At 40.9% G+C, this 16,792-nt stretch overlaps 1 protein-coding gene across 4 annotated transcripts in view; it reads left to right on the forward strand.

Moving 5' to 3' along the window:
• The window catches only part of slc6a9 (solute carrier family 6 member 9), a 60,622-nt gene that overhangs the window by 18,651 nt on the left and 25,179 nt on the right, over window positions 1–16,792 (forward strand). Inside the window, exon 1 of one of the 4 annotated variants that reach the window (XM_058641775.1) lies at window positions 5,937–6,211. The exons of 2 other annotated variants lie outside the window; for them this stretch is intronic. In XM_058641775.1, the coding sequence (XP_058497758.1) occupies window positions 6,170–6,211 (42 nt within the window). In that variant the 5' untranslated portion in view covers window positions 5,937–6,169. Of the gene's footprint in view, window positions 1–5,936; window positions 6,212–15,367; window positions 15,477–16,792 lie in introns of those variants that run through there. One more of the 4 variants, XM_058641785.1, reaches the window with a different exon arrangement.

Raw genomic sequence — 16,792 nt, forward strand, 5'->3', positions numbered from 1 at the left:
CCGATGAAAGAGAGGGGACTGCTTTGGACCGAGCAGGACAGGGTGATTTTCCCTCCAACTGCACTTGAACGCGTTTTGCTTCTTTGTTGCGTCCGACAAAGCCGACCTGCTGTTGCAAAACTGAGCTTTTTGTGTATCTGTCCCTTTCTTGTGCTCTATGGCTCCTGCGGTGCGTGTCCTGTTGTGAACCATCAACTCTCGTCACTGCTCTTCCCTTCACTTATTCTGTCCTGTCTTTCCCATTCACTTCTCTCACTTCTCTTCTCTGGACCTTTCCAACCTCGTTGCTCAGCTTTACCTCATACGATCCACTCGGGAGGGAAGAGAAAGTCGGGCTCATCGATGCCTCCCTTCCCTTAGTTGGAGGCCTCTTACACAGTCAGACATCCCTTCATAGGCATGCTGAGCGAACAAGAGGTGAAGCTGTATTAACCTAATTGCTGGAAGGGGATGTTACAAGTCCAAACGCCATAGGGTTGATCCATGGATTTTGAAAAACAAGCCACACTGAGGCAGTCGGCTTTACACAGCTTTAAGATTCTACGTGTTTATATACATGGTAGTGCTGTGGCGTGTGACTTTAAATCTAAACAAATGTCCGTAAGATTCAAACCATTGTGTAACTCGCATGTTGCCCAGTGACATTCCCACACTGCACAGGAAGTAATTTGTTTTATGTCAAGACAAACAGAGACAACAGCCGCAGCACGGCTGGAAACCGTTTGGAGTATAATGAAAACACAAAGAAGCAGTCATTCCCCAGTTTGATGGGATAAGTGCGTCTTGCCCACGTCCACCTCTGTGCTGCCTCTGTATACACACAAGTTGGTCCCTCTGTCAGATCAAAGATCAAAGGTGGTTTACATCATTTACATAAAATCAGTAACGACAAAACAAATGACCATAGGTCACTCACTGCAGTCATAGTTGTATGGATCAGCTCCTGTGTGTCAACAACTGACTGTAGTACAATAATAGTGTGGCAATATTTTTAATACACACAACATTTCTTGTGCCAAGTGGAAAAACAAACAAACATATGCCTTCATAGCAGAGAGATTTAAGATAAAGAACTTTAGATGCGTCTTAAATAGCGATCTTTGAATCGTGAACTAAAATGACTCGCCATGGGAAGTTACTTTTCGTTAATTTCTGTACCTTCTTTCCTCTTCTCTACCTCTGTGTACCTCACTCCTGCACAAATTCTCTTTGGAGTGCTGTCACGTGGTGATAGACATCACGTGTAATTGATCTGAATTTCTGACCTTTAGTGCTGTTGAGTCCTAGAAAATCCCTGGAAATTAAGAATACAAACTATCCTTGTATCCAGGTCTGGGTCCAGGTCCGCTGGTCCACTATTTAGTGACCTCTGTGATAGACCACATTCAGAATAGAGTGGCACAAACAGGAGCTTTGATGTAGTCTTTTTTTTCTTGGAAAAAAGTTTTGTTTACACTTCATCATCTATTTATCACCATTGTGAATGTTGTGTTTGCTTGTCCTCTGCTTTGGACTTTGCATGAGTTTGTCTTGCGTCTGGCTTCAGTTGGTGCATTGGTGGTTGCATATGTGTGTGTGTGCTTACTTTGAAGTGGAATAAATTTGAACTTTCTTACCTCTTATCACACGGTAGAGCTGCTTTGAGAAAAAAGTGTGAATGCAGGTACTTTTTGTACTGTATTGACAGCAATATAAAACCAGCACCTAAAGCAAAAAAAAAAAAAGGTCTTATTGAACCCTATACGCTTCACCTTTGGACTGGTGGAGAGCAAACACAGTCTATCTACAGCCTGTGTAAACAGCACTGTGCACATTTCAGATATTTTGTAACGTTCCACTGAATATTAATTGTGTTTCATTGACCTTTTCGACCAGAACACTGTCTCAGTCAACAAGAGAAAGGCATGGGAGAGATATCTGTGCGGTGATATTTGAATGCGTTTGTCCTTACAGATAAGAGTGCTTTGAAAAATAGAGACAAAAATGAGCAAAGAGATAAAAATGAAAATAATTCAAATGAAAACAGAGCACTTTCTTCTTCTTCCGTCTGGTGTCTTCATGTCTGTGTTTTACAACTTCAGCAGACACCTGATTATTTTCTCCTTCGCACTTGTACATATATGTGTGTATATATATATATATATATATATATATATATATATATATATATTTATAGAACCATTTTGTAGAGTGCAAAATAGCTTCATTTATAGTGTTACTTAATGTCATGTGGTGCTAATGCCAAGTAAAAATAGGTAAAAATGTCAAAGACAGTAAGTAAGGACAAGTATCGAAAGAATTCTATCAATACTGACACTGATACTGCTTATCAAAATCAATACTTATTGATACTCCTCTCCTCGTTGTTTGTCGTTGTCAAGTGAAAGCAAATGGTGATGACTGTTTTGGCCATTTTACACCTCAAAACAATGGTAATGTCAACTTGTTTTTGTGTGCAAAGACAAAAATGCTTTAGAGCTAGGATAAGTTATTATTTGTCCGCCCCCCCATACTGGTTCTAAACCAGTATATTTTAAGTACAATGCACATTATTAACCTCTTTGTCCCTGACCCTCTTTTTGCTAAACATAGTATATCTCTGCAATTATTATTTATTATGTGAGTTGTCTTGGTATCAAAATCAAACCAGACGTGTTGGCATCACAGTTGATGCCACTGTGTCAGAGTAAATGCAGATGGAACCCAGCATAAATGAAGGATTTTTTCCCTCGCCTAAAAAAATATTGCATTTTAAAGTAAATATCACCTTTAAAAATATGCAGTAGGAGCTTAAAAACTCATGTAACCGGTGCCACTTTTCAATGTTAACACTGTTACGGTGTTTTCGGCTTCTGCTGGTTTGATCGATTGGTGTTTAAACTGTGTTTGGTGGACATAAGAATGTTTTATATGAGCTTTTAGTCGAGTTTCTGACCTTTCTGTGGGTATGCAGCATGTCTGTGTTTATTAAAGTTAGACATGGCTTTATGATGAGTTTGTTGCTGCGTGCGACGCTGCCCCCTGTACCGGTGGCGTCAGGAAAGAAGGGGGAATGAATGGCTTTCATTATATCATATATATAAGGCAAATGTGAACTTTTAGAAATTAGAAAACAGACTTAAACAACTGCATTCATTCAACAAAATCACATGATAAATAAAAAACAATATTAACCAATAATAATATCATAATAATTATATATTATATATTTGTGTTCATACTTGAGTCTTTTCAATATGACCACGTTAACATCACTTCCCCATTTATATTGTATGAGGGAACTGAGCTGTCACTCACTCACTCACTCACTCACTCACTCACTCACACAGCAAATCTGGCCTGTTATGAAGAGAGCCTCCAGACATAAATGCCTCCAGTACTTAGTAAACCACTTCACCAAGTGCAAACACACGCTTCCATGCAGTGGGTGGATGAGGTTGAGCTCTCAGGTTCAGAATGTATGAACAGTGACAGTCTCTGGTGTTAGTAATGTCAACAGGCATCCGTTGAATATGCAGTGAAAAATCCTCCCATGTGTACGCTGGCTATTTTGCCAACAAAGCAGACGCATGAAAGGAAGCAAATGGGATTTTTAACAAGTTGGTGTTATTATCAGCATCGGCATCTGTGCTTCTCTAATTAGACATAAATGACCCAACATCATAAGGCAATTAGTTAACGAAACAAATCCATCCCCCTTGTCTGCTGCAGCCACAAGTAATTACCTCTAGATCCGTTAGTCTCTGCCAGATTCATACTGGGTTTTTACTGATTGTGTCCACACACTTAATACCTCAAAGTGCCTCCAGTGAGTTTGTGTGAGCACACTTTCATGTGCATGGACTTTTGACTGAATCTAAGGCCAACAGACCCCCCTGAGGCAGAGTCAGTAACAAGCAGCTGAATCCCTGCAGAGGAACTAATGGTACAGCACAGTTTAGCTGTCAAACAAGCACACTGACCGGTTTGCACAGCTATTCTTGTGAGGACATTCACTTGCATTTATTTATTCATGTAAAATGTTTTCACAAATATAATGTGTTAAGTCAACATTCACTCCTAGAACAAATGTCTCTGTAATGTGGGTACTAAACTAAATTGTAGCTCAGCTCTTTGGCGGTTTTCATTTTCAGAATCATTTTCTTTCCAGTGCATTTGTGAAGTCACAATTCACGGAAGGGTGAAGGGAAGGAGGGGAAAAAAACACAGGGCAGACCAACCGCTGGCACTGGGAATTGTGTTATTCACCTTTTTTAATGGGTTCAATCCCGGGTGTACTCACCAGTTTTAGTGTGAAAGAGGTTATGGCTACACTTCCCCCTAAGCTACAGACCAATGTAGTGTAGAGTAGCGCGGTCGCAAGTCGTGTACATAGATACTAAATAACATTGAGAAAAATGTGCTTCTGTAACATACGACTCGTGATAATCGACGGCTGTGAAGAAGGAACACAAAAGTCACTGCCGTCGTGCTGTAGTACCTCCTGAACAATAATTTGTCTGTTCTCATTTTGTCAACTTGTGCGGCTATTTGTTGAGAGCACTTGTTTTCATTGCCCTTAGTACTTCCTCTGAGCACACTGAATGGGGCGGGTATATGGTAATGATCCCTTTATTGGATCCCCTGTGAGATCCTAATCCTCTGAATTGATAGACAAATGAATAGCATCCTGTCTGCATAGCTCATCTTGTGTTGAACATAACTGAAGGGCCTCCACTCAAGCAGCAGCGGTCATTGTTCCCGGCTATCAAACACCCATTAGGCTGGGCGCCCATTGCTTGTCAACTTTTGACACGACTCGCTCCCCATCCTGACACTGAGTGACGCACTGAAAGGCGGCGTCTCGTTGCTGCTGCATGAGTGCTGTTTGTATATTGATCTCCCAATTGCGCCCCTGTTGTGGCTGCACTAACTTTTCCCTATTGTGCACCCACTTCCTCGCTTTCTCCCCGCTCTTTTTGTTGTGGATAACCGTTAGCCATATGGTGGCAAATAGGCACAAACAATGTGCGCAACAAAACGGGTTAGTACTTGACTTTGAAAGGGCGTAACTCTGTGAACATGTCGCGGATGAGGCGCAAGGGGAGGACTTTGGCGTGGTTGGCTTCTCGGTGTGACACGGCAAGAGGGTTGTGTGTGTGTGTGTGTGTTGGGAGGTATTGGCAATGTCAGGATGTAGAGACGGACGAGGATTTGGAAGAGTCAAGTGCAGCTGAAAGGAAAGTTGTTGGTGGTCTGCAGAGTTGCGGCAGCTGCCTCTGAAAACAAACGGAAGAAATAAGAGAGACAGAGAGGTGTGTGTGTGTGTGTGTGTGTGTGTGTGTGGTGGGGGGTGGGGGGGGGGGGGTAGTTGGGGGGTTGCAGGGGAGTCCAGTGGAAGGCGTGTGGGTTCCTCACTTGTGGGCTCCTCACTTTTTGTCTCCTCACTTTAATCTGTGGGGAAATAGTTAGGGAAGAGAGAAAGAGAGAGAGCTTGGCTGTAGCCCATGGGCACTCCACCACTCCCCCCCCCCCCCATTTTACTAGGGCCAGCTTAAGTAGAAGTTCAACACCCCAGTCCCCTCCACCACCACTAACATCGCTCCCTCTCTCTCACTGCTTACTTGCTCTGTATTCAGTCTAGGTGCTGGAGTGACAACGAGCCATTCATTCTGGAGGTAGAGGGAAAAGACTGTGGATCTCTCCTGTGTCTTTTTTGGGACATGGTGGGAGTTGGGAAAAGAGGGGAGGTGGAGGAGGAATGACACATATTACTGAAATTGAACAGAAAAAGGGACAGAAAGAATAAGAAAAAAAGGTTGAGAGGAGGAAAAGAGGGAGGGGTGAGTTGAAAAAGTAGGAGTGCAAAGTAACGAAGGGATGGAAGGGAGGCAGAGCTGGAATCAGAGAAGGAAGGGAGGGGGAGAGACGGAGAGAGAGAGAGAGAGAGAGAGAGAGGGCTACAATGCCGAATGAGCAAGAGAGGCGGAGAGGAAGCAGAACTCCATCAGATGAAATGAGGTGAAAGTAATTCAGGCATTAATCAAGCCAGGGCAAAAGGGAGGGTATACTGTGTTTCTCCCCCTCTCTCTCTGTCTCTCTCTCTTACTGCGGAACTGAAGGGCAAGGTGTGAATGAAGGAGCCTACAGTGGCCAGCAGAGAAGCACCACTGGGTCACAGCATCAAACCATGTCCGATTCTAACACCATTGCCGCTTCCACAGCAGACCAGGTCAGTTCAAGCTGTCGTGTTGTTTTTCTGCTTTTATTTAGTTTTCTTTGTCACTCTTCTGTGTCCGGGGCAAGCGTGCTCAGCCGTGCCTTGCACCGACTCAAGTGGTTGGGTCTTGTTAGAGAGGAGAAAACCAAACATATCCCAAGTTCCGGTCAGACATATATCATCTTTAGATCCAAATTCGGAAGTAGTTAGAGAGAGTTCCTAAGAGCAACTGAGTGAGTGTGTGTTTCTTGGACTATCAAAGCAACGATTGTTTTGCCTGGAGCTGCCTGGACAACGGTACAGGGTCCTGAAAGAATTGAATTCATCAAGACGAGCTATTGTCTACGCCGCCTTATTTTTCAGTGATCATTCAAGGGGGTCTGTGACGACTCAATACCCCTCAAACCACGTGAGGAGGGGGACGCAGCTCTTTAAAAACCCGACCACGTGTGGCGGCCCTGAAAAGTTTTTATAAGTAATTGCAGTGGGAAGTCCGGGCAGTGCTGTGAGAGATGGGGTTGGTAAGGAAGTGGGCTGGTCCGCCGTGTGTGTGAAAGAGAGTAACAGAGTAGAAAAGCGGTAGTGTCCAGAAAAGGTCGATATTTATGCCCCCCCTTCCCGGTTCCCTCCCCTCCACAAGCTACTTTAATTGCACAATTTGGCACAGACATCCTCCGCTCCGCTCGTCTTTTTTTAAATTGTCAGATGATTTTAAAATAATTAAATCCACTGATCTGTTTAAGATAAGAATGATTTTCATTATAGCAAGTACTCTGTGTGTCTGTGTGTGTGTGTGTGTGTGTGTGTGTGTGTGTGTGTGTGTGTGTGTGGGCACATCCAACCTTGGTGCTGGCTTATGTTGTTTGCCAAGTCCTTGTCTCCTGTTTCCGATTGCTACTGTCAAGGCTGAGTCTGCCTGCTATAGTTATTTGTTAAGACACACACACACACACGCACACACAATACAGCACACACATAGTGGGAGGAAAATTGATGAAGATAACCTGAGATACACCTTATTTTTGTGTACGTGTGTGTGTGTGTTGGGAGTGAGAACATCTCCCCATAGAGGTGGCATAGACAACGAACACCACAGCAGTCTAGTAGCTGATCTGTTTGTTATGACACACACACACACACGTGCGAACCATATTTCTTCCGAAGCTTTGACTGAAAGTAAGTACTCAGTACAAACTCGTTGTAGGTCACTTACATACACACATTGTGCATGGTCTTATTTAGCCTGTGAGAAGAAAAAGATGTGTTTGCTTAATATACTAGCCTTTGGAGAAACACCTTTAACACTGCCCTAGGTCCTTGGATCCAGTAATGACTGTTCTTTCAATCTTAAAAGAGATACAAATTTAAAACAATAATAAACTATTCAATGCATGTCTTTTAAAGTTCTAAACCAACATATTTGATCTCAACAGTCTTCATCGTGACACATATGCAGGGGCTCAGGTGCAGTTTTACAGTCGTGTAATTAGCTGATGCAGATAGAAGTAGTGGGAACTGTGTAGGGGAACAGAAAAGTGTTTTGGACACACAGACGTGACCGGTTAAAGTGTTGCTCGACATGTTGGAGGCAGTTGAAAACTGACTGAAATAAATGACGAAAGCTTGAAAATGTTTGACTGAAAGACAAGAGATGTCGTGTCTTTTGATAAATGTTATTCCCCGCAAATCGCAAAGCCGCATGATCACAGTCTTCTCACTGAAAATATTCGACCATGCGTGAGTCACTTGGTGTAATTCCTGTGCTGTCTGACATGTCTGTTTGCCCTGTTTAACCTCCTTCCCACTGAGACACTAATTCTTTGTCAAAATCAGTCATGCAGATGAGGTGCTTCTCTAGTCTAATAAAAATATGTCTTATCGACGCGTCCCAGTAGGGTTACAAAATACTTGTGAGCATGCAATGAACTGAATAAAAATATATATATATATTATTTTACCATTGGGGAAAATTATTGAAACTATCTAATTCTTAAATAAATGTGTATATATATAGCTTAGAATTTCATGACAGGAGCTCTGGAGTCATAGCAATTTTTTTAAACCAAGGCAAGATTCTTTAATCAGAAGGTTGGCCAGAACATTGTAGCTCCCAGGTAAAAATAAAATCTTTGATCTAGCAAAGAGTGGAGTGATGTACTGATTATTATATACTGCAGCAGACACAAAAGGAAAGGAAGTAAAAGAAGGAAAGAGGTAAAGGATGCCTAAGTCTATTTAAAAAAACTTCAGATTTAGATTTTCTCCAATAATTGTGTAATTTACACTTTAAAACAAGAAAAATAACCGTCACCAAAGGCTACCCACAGTGTCAATATGAAACAAAACAAAACATGTGAACCCACATCTGTATCCATCTAATAATTGCTTCTTTTGGTAATAAATCGAAAAAGATCCCTGCTAGTCTTCATCCTTTGTTTACTTTTTCAGTTATGCTGCTCATAGTAAGACAGACAGACAGACAGACAGACAGACGTGGCCAAAAACAGAACCTCCTTTTTCTCCAATTAGAAGTTGCACATGAGCATTGCCACAATTTGTCCCATAACTTTTTTTCCACATCTCACAAAAAACACTCAATCAAAGACCCGTACCTTAATTTCCTCACGTCCTTCCGCCCAGCAGTAGACTGACCTCTCTATGTTGGGGTAGTCTAAGGGTCATGTGTGACTTCACGGCATGCCTGACTAATAATTGGAGTAATAAGGAGCCCACATGGATCTGATAATTGCTATGAACACTGGTGACTGGCGTTGACGTCCACTTACTGAAAGAAATGATCAGATCAGATAACGCATATATCCAGACCACAGCTCTGATTCTTCTGCCATTACCTTGACTTCATGAAGCTATCCAATATTTGACATTTGACCCCTTACCCTGGTGAGCTCAAGAATAACAGGTAGATTATAGATTATAGAAAATGAATTGCTTTAACGGCCTAAAATTTAGGTCAGTCAACCCTAACCTTAATTTACAAAGCAATAATTTAAGCAGATTTTCTGGATCATAGGTTGCCAAGAAGCTAATGAGTCCTTTTGTGTAAAAAAGTATAATTTCCAGTGTACTCCAACACCTACCTTTTCTTTTTATGTCTCCTTTATGAATATACACAGACATATTTAGCCTGTCAGCCCTGCAGGCAGTCTCTTTTAGTAGCTTTAGTGGGAGTCTTCATTCCGGTGGCAGCGTATGGTGTCTTTTCGACAGGAATATTAAAAATGCATTTTATTAGGAATGTGTCCGTAAGGGAATTGGCTGTCTGTGGCTGTTTTATACAATGTTAATGCAGCTGCTCATGTGCAGTTCAGTCCATAGGAAGGCGAGCAGGAACTCACACACTCACAGTCGCACACTAACTCTGCCCATCTGGGGGCAGGTGTTGCAGTTTTTGGAGCGGAAGTGCAAAGTAGTCGCGTTTACTCACTGCGCCAAGGCTCAGCATGCATGGGAATAGACACATGTGGAAAAGAGAGAGTGTGTGTGTGTGTGCCACCTTGGCCATCTCCCTGTGGTGGCTCTAACCTTCAGTCTCTCTTTGACTTCACTAAGTTAAGCTTGCGGGCTCACAGCTGCCTTGCAGAAGCACACAGTCATACCATACCATACACAGCAAACTGACAATACATGCATGTTTGCATGGACAGATATTTGTAAACCTGGTTGGATTAAGTTTGAGGAATGAGCGGACAGGAGTAGTAGATGAAAAACTGACCAGCTTCCTCAGAGGAGAGCTAACTGGTGGGTGGGACTTAGGAGTGACCTGCTCTGAAGTTAAGATTTGTTAGTGAGTCATCTCGCTTTTGTGTGTGATGCCTCCCCCAACTCTGTTCCATACGCTTACAGCAGAGTCTATTGTGTAGGTCCAGATCCAAATAACAGCCTTACAAACTATCTATAGACAGAGATGGCTGACTAGTCCACTATTAAAACAGTTCACCACCAATTATTATTATATATCCAAAAATAGAGACGCAGGACTTTGCCTGGATGATTTTTTTCCTCAGTGAGTTTTGTGACCATAAATCTTTCTTAGTGAAATGCTAATTGGCAATCGCAGGAGATGGTTCTGTTTAAATGAATAGTTTGGTTAGATGTAGCTCAGTGTGGGAGTTACATGAGAAGATAAGTAATATGATAAAAGGTTGCAGGGAGCAGACTGTAAGCATACCATAGCATCAAGAATGGGGATGGGAGGAAGCCTAAATAGAGAGTCACATCCAACGTGCGAAGATTACAGCTTTACATTTTACATGACCATCTCATTAATATAGTTTCACATTGAATCATTAAAAAAACAACAACTTTTGGACAAAGCAGAATAATAACTAAACTGAAATAAACTGCCGTGTCATTTCCTCAGAACGTCTTTCTCATCACAGGGCGTTAAAAATGAATTGTTAGTTAATGAGTTCAGATGGAGAGAAGAGGCTGTTTAAAGCTTAAAGACTCTTATAGCAATAGAAGGCTTTTATCTAATGATATCTATCGGAACACATTCCATTTCCCTTTGTGAGTCTGTGTGTTTTTACAGCATAATTTCATACCAACCATGCAAGAAGTAGAAGAAGTAGAAGTGGTCTGAACCATGAGCGCTGAATACTTGTGCAATAATGTGGCAATGATGCTAACATTGTTAGTGGGCCTTGCAGCTGGTGTGCTCCCATCAAAAGATGGTGCAGCCCTACTGGACACACAGTCCTCAGTGGTCAGAGTTTCCTCTTCCCGGATTTGTTGGCATTCCTGTCTCTCTTGCCAATGCTGCAGATTGTTAGGGTTGATTGGGGCGGTCACAATAACTCTGATCGAACACGGCAAATTGTAGTAGTCATACATTAATTTAACCCCAACAGCTAATTGCACAATACTACTGTAAACACAGCAGCTGCTCTGTCATTCTCACTCCAAGGCTATTTAAAGGGTTGGAAGGGTGACAGAGGTCAGTGTCCCAGCTAGAGTTACCTTCTTCTGTCAAAAACACCCAGCTTAAGAATGCTACGATCATGGCAAAAGGTGATTGGTCTGAAGTTTTCAGTTCCAGCATGTTGTAAGCCTTTGGGGGTTGGGAATCCATCCAATTTCTTTTTTACTATTTAACCTTTGAGGGCCATGGAGTGGGTGCACATGGTTTGTATTTCTATTTACATAGTGGTTGTCTAGTCTTTACACTGCAGCTGAAACGATTAACCAATGAATCGATTACGAATCGATTACTAAATTAATCGACTGTCGAAATGTGAATATTTTCTTAATTTATTTGCTCTGGATAACAAAGAAATCATTAAAAGTCAATCATTTTGGTTTGCGGACAAAACAAGACATTTGAGAACGTCATCATTTCCAGGTTTGACGAACACTGATCAACATTTTTTAAGGTTTTCTGATATTCCAAACACCAAACGCTTAATCGAGAAAATAATCGACAGATTCATCGATTATGAAAATAATCGTTAGTTGCAGCTCTACATTTTTTGCTATCATCCATCTTTCATATCCATTCACACGCTGCCGGCACAGACGCCAGGAGCAACGCGGGGTTAAGTGTCCTTCTAGTTGAAATCACGACTCGCTCCACCACTGAGCCACTGTCGACCATTCACACGTTCATCACAGCATTCTGACCTGATATCAGTCTGGTTGTCATTGGACTGTGGAAGAAAACAGAACATTCAAACTGCACACAGTCAAATCTGGATTCTAGAGCAGAAGTTCTTGTACGTTCTGAAACTTTTCAAGAGCAAAACACATGCAGTCAGCATCATTTAATCCTCCATTTAATCCCTCCTCTGATTTCACATTTAAATAATGATGTGTTTATACTCACAGTTTAGCTCATAACTTTAATAGTGGGGCAGTTTATGATGTCAAACACGTCCAACACTCTCATTAACACTGATTCTAAAACTACCACTGATTCTTAACTAGCGTCAGGGGGTGTTTTGAAATGATGAGGAGGAGGAGTTAAAATGAATATTCATGTGCTCACTCACATAGTTTATTTGATGAGTTCTTTATTTGTTATTGGGATTCTGGCTTATACATCATTGTGTTGTATCACACTGATCCTTTGTATACACACTTTAAGTAACGTCTGTGTGAGTCACAGAGTATTTTCAAATACAGTTAGTGTTGCATTGAAGGTTAAGTATCCATTCTTTGGTATGTATATAATGTATTCCTAAACCTGAACTGACACAACTTTCCCCAGATGTGGGGATTTTATGTGGGATTTCATTTTCATCAGCTTTGTTATGGATTTGCAAAAACAAATCAAAAACCAGTGGAGAAAAGAGCTGATGTGAACAAGCCGGGAAAACAGGGTGAAAAGTGGCTAATAGCGTGTGGATATTCACTCTTGTTGAGACAGCACACATGCAGTGTGTGGATTGAGGGCAAATCCCCAGAGATGAGGATTGTCAATCCTGCCTCAGGTGTTACAATGAGTAAACAAACGAGAGATGGAGAGATACTGCTGCTTTAATTTTGTATTTGAGCAAAAGAAAAAAAAGGTTTCTCTAACAGTATGATTTTGTTTCCTTACTTTTAATAAAACAAAGGTTTTAAAAGTATATATGTATCAGTTTACTCAGTTGACTCATTTGACTATCAGTTTAGGGAAAAGCTCTGAATTTGCAGCCCTTAGATCAGATTTGTAAGATGTCTTTCTGTTTTATAAGCATTTGTTGTTTTCTGAGTAACAAAATGAAGGATTTGCTCTCGGGTAATAACACAAAATGACACACTGCAAACTCATACACTTTAGATATAGATGATAAGCAACTTATTTACACTTACTAGTCCAACAGTAACAGAACCAAATCGCCCCCAGTCAGAGCAAAAGTGAACGCCAGTGCGTGAAAGCCAGACCAATATTCTTTTTGTTTTTTGTGCTGCCTCTTTCATGACGTCCACTCGTAATTTTGTCACTTCTTTTGCTTCCTAGTTTAAGTGGAGAGGTGGGGCTGTGGCATATTCTGTAAAGTAGAATGTTGTAGTTCTTTTTTGTGGCACGGACCCGAAACCAGAAGTTCCATAGTGATAATGTAGGCGACGCAGACCTGCTCAGGCTTTCACAGGGGTACCATTCACCCCAAAGTAAGTTGATGTACCATCAAATGAATATCATATCACACTGCGGCAACTTGGTAGTTAAGGGTAACGAAAGCCAACTGACAAATAAGAGGATCAGTTAGAAATGTGTTCACTCCCATAATGGTCTCAAAGAAAAAAGCACCAACATTACCATTAACTGTAAGTATTATTTTTATCCACTTATTGATCTATTAACACGCCAGAAATAGAGTTGTGTGGGTTGGTCTGGAAAAGAAACTTGTGCACCAATTCAATTTGGACTGAAATATGAGAAAATCCTTCAAGTTTGGCTGTTGAAAACAAAACCTTTTGATCACCTCAATGTGTTTCCTGAGATACTTGACTCCGTACTGTTGAATCAGTATTCTGCACAAAAACACAAGGGAGAACAAAAATATACAGAAATAAACATTAAGGTCTCTTATCGATCACATTTTCACTGAAATCAGAACACTTAGTTTATTTTTTCCTTGATAAATGACTTAATTGATCAATTGATTATAATGTAACTTAATCAGCTGATCCATTAATCCATCACGTCAGCTCCACAAACAGGAAAACAAAGCCATCGCAGTACTTCATCAACAAAATACTGCTGCTTTAAGTGCGCTGACCTTATTGGAGGACTATGCTCTTGCACAAGCTGGAAAGATATTTGCATGTGTGTGTGTTGGGGGGGGGGGGGGGGTGAGAGGGATGCAGGTGAACAGCTTGCTAGGGCCAACAGTTCCGCAGGCCAGTCTCGCGCATCACTTGACAGCCATCCCCGATGATGAGGGCCTACTACGCACAGATGAACTTGTTTAGCAAATGAGTGAACAAGCGAGGCAGTGCGGAGGGGACTGGTCGGGGATGGGTGGGTGTGCACGCGGCTGCCGTGGACCGCACGCCGCTACATTAGGTGTTGATATGCACCTAACATATTTAGCTGAGGGCTTGTTGGTAGCATGTTGAGCACCATTATGTGTGTTTCTACTGTCCATTAACTTCAAAATATTATGTTCCTCAAGTGCAAAGAGTCTAAACTCGGTCCCAATCTCAGTCCAAAAATGCACAATCTGGATTTGATTGGATTTATCCGCCGTCTTCTTAATGTAAAGTTTTGGTCCAGTTGAATGTACACATGCAATTCAACTCCCAATCACATTATCTACAGTAGGTGTGTTTGTTTGACTGAGAAATTTTGGGTGAATTTGAAAAATCCATTTTTTTTTCTCACAATAATTGAATTTTTCTATTGTGTAAATGTATCGACTGTGGCTCTCAGTAAATGGTAAATGGTCTGTATATATATATATATATATATATATATATATATATATATATATATATATATATATATATCCGTATATTATTCTACAGTTTTCCCATTCACACCCATTCACTCACATTTTCATACAGCACATCTATGTGCAGCACGTCCTCTAACACATCTTTCACACCCATTCACATGCCCATGCTCTCTTTCATTTCTTCTTATCCCATCCCTCTTGTTCATTCTCTCTCACATAATCCCATTGTTTTATTAGAAAGCAGCCTATTCCTGAATTGGATTGAGAGCTTATCTTCACGATGCTGTCATCCTGTACTCATAGACAATCACATAAAAGATCTGTGGATACCCCCCCCCCCCTAAAAAATGCATGCAGAATTGCATGTAGCATGTATCTGGCACACATAGACACAATCCTGCGCCATTTGTGGAATGATCTTGCCGATAATCTCAGGGAATCTTTCCCAAAATAAAGCTCTTACATCATAGCACACTTGTATACAAACATAGGATGATCTGTTGTCACATAAATGGGCACATGAACATGTCAGCATCCTTGTAGAAACCCACTCACATCCTTTTGAGTGCTGGAAAGTTACAATCACTGTTGGTGTGTGATATCAGATAACCTCCCCTTGCCTTATACCTTAACTGCACTCTCCCCTCCTGACCTCTCGTAGCCCTGCCCTCCCATTTTTACTGCTTACAAAGATGTCCTTATAGCTACCCCATCTTTCCCCTTCCCCCAGTGGAAGTTTCCAGGCTTGTTAGGGAGTTTAGTGCTTTAAATATCAGGGAGGTAGAGAAGTGGTTAGTCAACAGACTATTCTAGCACATCTGAGAGACTGATGCTGCTTCTGCATCACGTTCCTCATCATGGAAATGTATGTCAAGGTAAGGAGCAGGATGACTCAGCTGGGTGTTTTACTTTAGTAGTCAGTGTAGTCACTGCAATGCCTGATTATTGATGTATAAGTCGAATTTAGTGTAAACCACGGGCTGTCAGTGACAAAAACTGTTAATACCACCTTAAATCATATATATGTTGTAAATGATGTTACACTGAATCGCAAGGAGCTCCTGTTGAACCTGTTAACCAAATATCTTATTGGATGTCACTGCAGGTCGTGTATCAGAACTAATCTCAGACGCCTCTTCAGTGGCTATTTGAGATCAGATTTCACTTTCACCCCAGAGACCGTTAGGTGGACAACGTGCAGCTGAGTCAAGAGTGTTTTGGTGCTTGTTTGCTCAATGGATGAACCTGAAAAGCAAAATTTACCGAAGCAACACAATGGCGAATGATGCAAGACCTAACAGACAGAAGATGCTAACAGGCTTTGAGTTTTTTTTTTAAGGATTTGGATGCATTGTGGCTGCTGGCATCTCTGCCCTCTGTGGATTCTTGACCAGATTTACTCTGCCAAAAATTGAATTATGTTTGGGTTGGTCATGGTATAGCCTAGTTCCATGGTTCTCAAACTGTGGTATGTGTACCACCAGTGGTATGCAAGCTTCCTCTGGTGGTACTTGGAGTAAAATCAGAATATTCTATTCAGTGTTTACAGGGCCACGACTGAGAGTATTGTTGCCAAGGATGATCTGGCCTGATACTCTAGGTAGCTGCAGTGGAAATGTGGTTCTTAACCTACCATACAAACTTCAGTTGGATCCAGTTTTTAAAAGCTGCCATCATAAATGGGATATTTTAAAACAACCTCTCCTTAACTTTGCTCAGTTTTCCATTTGAGGCTTACTTGATCTTTCCATGTGTGACCATGGCACCTAAATTTCTCTGTAATTACTTTTTTTTGTTTGTTTTTTTTAAATCTAACATGGACAACAAACAACATTAATTACATTCTTGTCTGTTTACTTTGTGTTTACCTGCCTGTAGCATAGGACATAACTTACACCATTGAACAAAGGATTGTCATTGAAGAAGACAAGAATGAAATCACAGAACTTGTTTATTAAAACAGTTGACAATGGTTCTGCTAGTCGAATTAATAATGAATGAATTGTTGCAACATATCACAGGAATTAACCATTAACCACTTTACATACATATATATGTATATATATATATATATGTGTATATATATACATATATATATTTATATAAATATATATATACATATATATATTTATATAAATATATATATATATACACAAATATATATACATATATATATGTGTATATATATATA

This window comes from Solea solea, chromosome 1 (assembly GCF_958295425.1).
Source record: "Solea solea chromosome 1, fSolSol10.1, whole genome shotgun sequence".
In the NCBI taxonomy this organism is placed as follows: domain Eukaryota; kingdom Metazoa; phylum Chordata; class Actinopteri; order Pleuronectiformes; family Soleidae; genus Solea; species Solea solea.